Source organism: Panulirus ornatus, chromosome 64 (assembly GCF_036320965.1).
Source record: "Panulirus ornatus isolate Po-2019 chromosome 64, ASM3632096v1, whole genome shotgun sequence".
Classification (NCBI taxonomy): Eukaryota; Metazoa; Arthropoda; class Malacostraca; order Decapoda; family Palinuridae; genus Panulirus; species Panulirus ornatus.
In genome coordinates this window covers 16,881,505-16,885,206 of record NC_092287.1, presented here as the reverse complement: position 1 = coordinate 16,885,206, position 3,702 = coordinate 16,881,505, and the positions used below count along the sequence as shown (strand labels likewise).

The window sequence follows — 3,702 nt, the reverse complement described above, 5'->3', positions numbered from 1 at the left end:
TATATATATATATATATATATATATATATATATATATATATATATATATATATATATACTTTAATCCATACTTAAGTGTCTAGTTTCATTTTCCCCGTGAACTCTTAAGAATATATATATATATATATATATATATATATATATATATATATATATATATATATATATAATGAGATAGTTATGCTCACTAGGTCCGCACACCATTTGAGTACTATTTCCGTGTGTGGTTATTTACGATTCTAGTTTATTCTTAATTTATTCCGCTCCTGCACATTAACAGTCTCATGCCACAGGAAGACGACGACGTCTCGCAGGAAACGTTCTTCAAACGTTCATAATGATCTTGAGGGACAGACCTAAATAGTTTTCGACGCTCTAACAGAGCGTGGAATCTGGACGTATGTAATTCTTATTCGTCAGTAATGTTTACGGGTTTTTAAGGAAAATTTATAAACAAAAAGATCCAGCTCAGTATTTGGCCAGACGTGTGATTAGCATAACATTAGCTATCACATCACACAGTCCGGCAAGCGTAGTGGTAGATACATATTCAGATAACAACTACCACACGAAATGAACCATATTATTTGTCGTCAACTTTGGCGTCGTCTGTACATCGCCATGGATCCTCTCACCACAGTAGAGACCTCCACTTGACCGCAGAGCTATCGCGCACGTCTCTCCCTATCTCTCTACTATGCTAATCCCGGCGATATATCAGAATAGCCACTTACTGGACTAGAACTCCGGCCAGCTGAAGTTTTCCCACCCCAAGTTCCCGTACTCCTTCCTAAAATATGAAATCCAATAAATCATCATGTTTATTTTACGGTACTTTTCGTGGAGGCGCGCGGCCCAGGTTGCGGATGGCGGAGTCGGCTGGGCAGCGAATGAGCCGCCCTCTATTGTTTATTTAGCGTGAAGAGGGAGGAGCCTAGCGGGCCCGCGCGCGATGGATGTTCCTCGTTGCCACCACTGTGGTGTGTGTTGATATATTATCTTAATTTTACTCTCCAATATTCGTGATTGCGTTTGATATCTTATCCTTGAATGATGTAGCTGGATAGGTACGGTATGTGGCAATTACGAATTCACGCAAGATTTCCGAAAAATCATTGTTGTACATGGAGTTGGAATCCGCCATAATGTCGGTGACTGACGTACTATCTGATTGGTCTGGGGCTTGGCTCCGCCTACGATAATACGGGCTCCGCCTCCCTGCCTCCATGATCATATAAATACCAACCATCATAAGCGCTTGGTAGATTTCTCATTACCTTCGTGTCAGGAGGAACGCGCAGCATCGTCTCGTTCACTTGTTCGCCACTGAGATGGAGAAGTCCACGGCTGTGACAGAAGCCAAACCAGCTCAGAAGCCTAAACTGTCCTTTAGCATAGACGCCATCCTGGGACACCGTGACACCACCGCCAGCCCTCCCACTTCCTCTCCAGAGCATGACTGTCGCCCAGCCTCGTCCTGTAGTGCCTCCAGCGACGTGTCCTTCGTCAGCCACGACTCTGATCGCTCCCCGAGTCCTGCGGCGCCTTTAGCGAGGCCCCTGCAGCATATGGCACCATCGCAGTGGATTCCTGCACATCCTTACTTCCAGTTCGCCACCTCGATTCATGGTAAGATCACGTCGCCAATATTTCATGTTCAACACTTCCTGTGTTTGAACAGCGTCGAAAAGTGAGCCAAATCCTTTGCACTGTGATGGTTTAGAGTTTCTGTAGAATGCCCTGGTTTTAAGTAGGTTCCTTTCCCTGTGCCCTCAGGTTCCTCCGGCCTGCCCAAGTTGCCTAGTTCTGTGGTCTTGCGGAAGCACAAGCCCAACAGAAAGCCCCGCACGCCTTTTACATCCGAACAGCTCCTCTCACTCGAAAAGAAATACCGCGAGAAGCAGTACCTGAGCATCGCCGAGCGGGCTGAGTTCTCCGCCTCGCTCAACCTGACGGAGACGCAGGTCAAGATCTGGTTCCAAAATCGTCGGGCGAAGGACAAGCGCCTGAAGGAAGCTGAACTGGAGAGGCTGACACGTCCCATGTATCCGACCTACGGCGGCCTTTTACCCGTAGGCGGCCAGTTGCCGGCACTGCCCCTACAAAGGCCACTGGTGCCTCTCCTTGGGTAGTGTGTTTATGTGAAGCGCCCCTGCATGTACCTGCAGATGCCACGCCTGCGTCGCCGTACGCCTCGGTGGTCGACAATGTCCGTCGAGCCTCTAGTCACCTCCCCACCGTGGTAAGTGTGGCCGCCTCCTGCTGGCTGTGACTGTCTTGTACTATCATTGTTGAGAACTTATGGCTATTGCTTTAGCTCCCGTTATGTTCAGTCACTAATACAAATTTTTTTTCCTTCGCTGTAAGAAAATTAGTTATCGGCCAATGCCTTGGTTTAATGGTGGTAAAATACCTGTAAATGTCGCTCTGTCTTTTTACGAAATTGTATAAGATGTTTAACGAATATTCTCTTGTTTTTCATCGTAAAAAGTCTAAGAGAATTTGTATATTTTTTCACAGTCAAGATCGCAGAAAATGAGGAGAGTTGATAATAACATCGGCCTTAATCTAAACTTTTGAATTTATCGATTGATTAGTTAAATGCTGCACTGTTTGTGGTGGTTACCGACTCGCCTCTTAATGAATGTTTAACCATGATTATAGCTTTCTTTTCCTCCTCCTGCAGGTTGGCCACGCCTCTGGTGATGCCCTCCAGCTCCTCCCCACAACACCGCCCGCCCAGTTCTCCCCACCTCGCCTCGCCCACGTCAGGACGGTGTTGGACGGTGCCTGGCACGTCCACACACCCGCCCATTCCTCCCTCGGATCTCACTCCTGCTGGAGGATGCAGACGACTGTGATAATTTAGTACAGTATATATATATAAACATATATATTGTTGTCATATACATATATATATATATATTATTTTCTATGATTTCTAAGTTGTTAATAAAACTTGGACTAAATTACCGTTTTCATCTTATCCAACGGCCTCTCATAAAAGACAATGAAAGCATCCAGTAAAACAAATAATAATTACAGGAAACTCACTCCTAAAATGATTCACATTTACACAAATGTTTACAGGAAGCTCTAAAGTACAACGGAGTAAATTCAGTTCTGTTAAAGACTTTTTGCTCATCGCCCTAATGTATTTCCTGTGTTCCTCAAACTTTCTTGTCCTAAGTAGAAACCATTACCCTTGCATTGCCATGCCTCGTTATCTTAGTAACTGGGAGAGTGGCTGTATCAGGAGCGTATGTGACTACTAATCACTCCGTCCAACCAATTATCGACACAAATGACAGTTAGACTTGTTGAAATTTTGGTACATATTATAAGTGGTGTATGGTACCAACCACAACACCACCATCGCTCTTCCACTGTTAAACTGGCGGACTTGAAAGCACTTTTTTTTCTTCATGCAGCCGTCCATCCTCACCACACTAACTGGTCAGAGCAAATGACTTTGGCCTACGCAGCCGTTCAACAGGACACTTATCAAATCCTGACTTTTATAAGACTGGTCGACCTGATGAGGTACGGCTGCACCCAGGTGTGACGGCCAGTGTGTGCGCAGACAAGTCGTCATCTTGTCATTCCTGATAAAGGGGTCATTACCAACCTGACAACCTGGACGCCACAGATGACCGATATCTGCTGATAAGAAAAGATAAATCTCATCTCACAGGATTGTAG

At 45.1% G+C, this 3,702-nt stretch overlaps 1 protein-coding gene across 1 annotated transcript; it reads left to right on the top strand.

Moving 5' to 3' along the window:
- The first annotated feature begins 1,264 nt into the window (after window positions 1-1,264).
- LOC139746303 (homeobox protein MSX-2-like) lies at window positions 1,265-2,969 on the top strand. Its single transcript, XM_071657414.1, has 3 exons — window positions 1,265-1,629; window positions 1,777-2,242; window positions 2,687-2,969. Exons 1-2 carry the CDS (start codon window positions 1,332-1,334, stop codon window positions 2,130-2,132), a joined length of 654 nt encoding a protein of 217 aa, XP_071513515.1. The 5' UTR covers window positions 1,265-1,331; the 3' UTR covers window positions 2,133-2,242; window positions 2,687-2,969.
- Window positions 2,970-3,702: the final 733 nt, after the last annotated feature.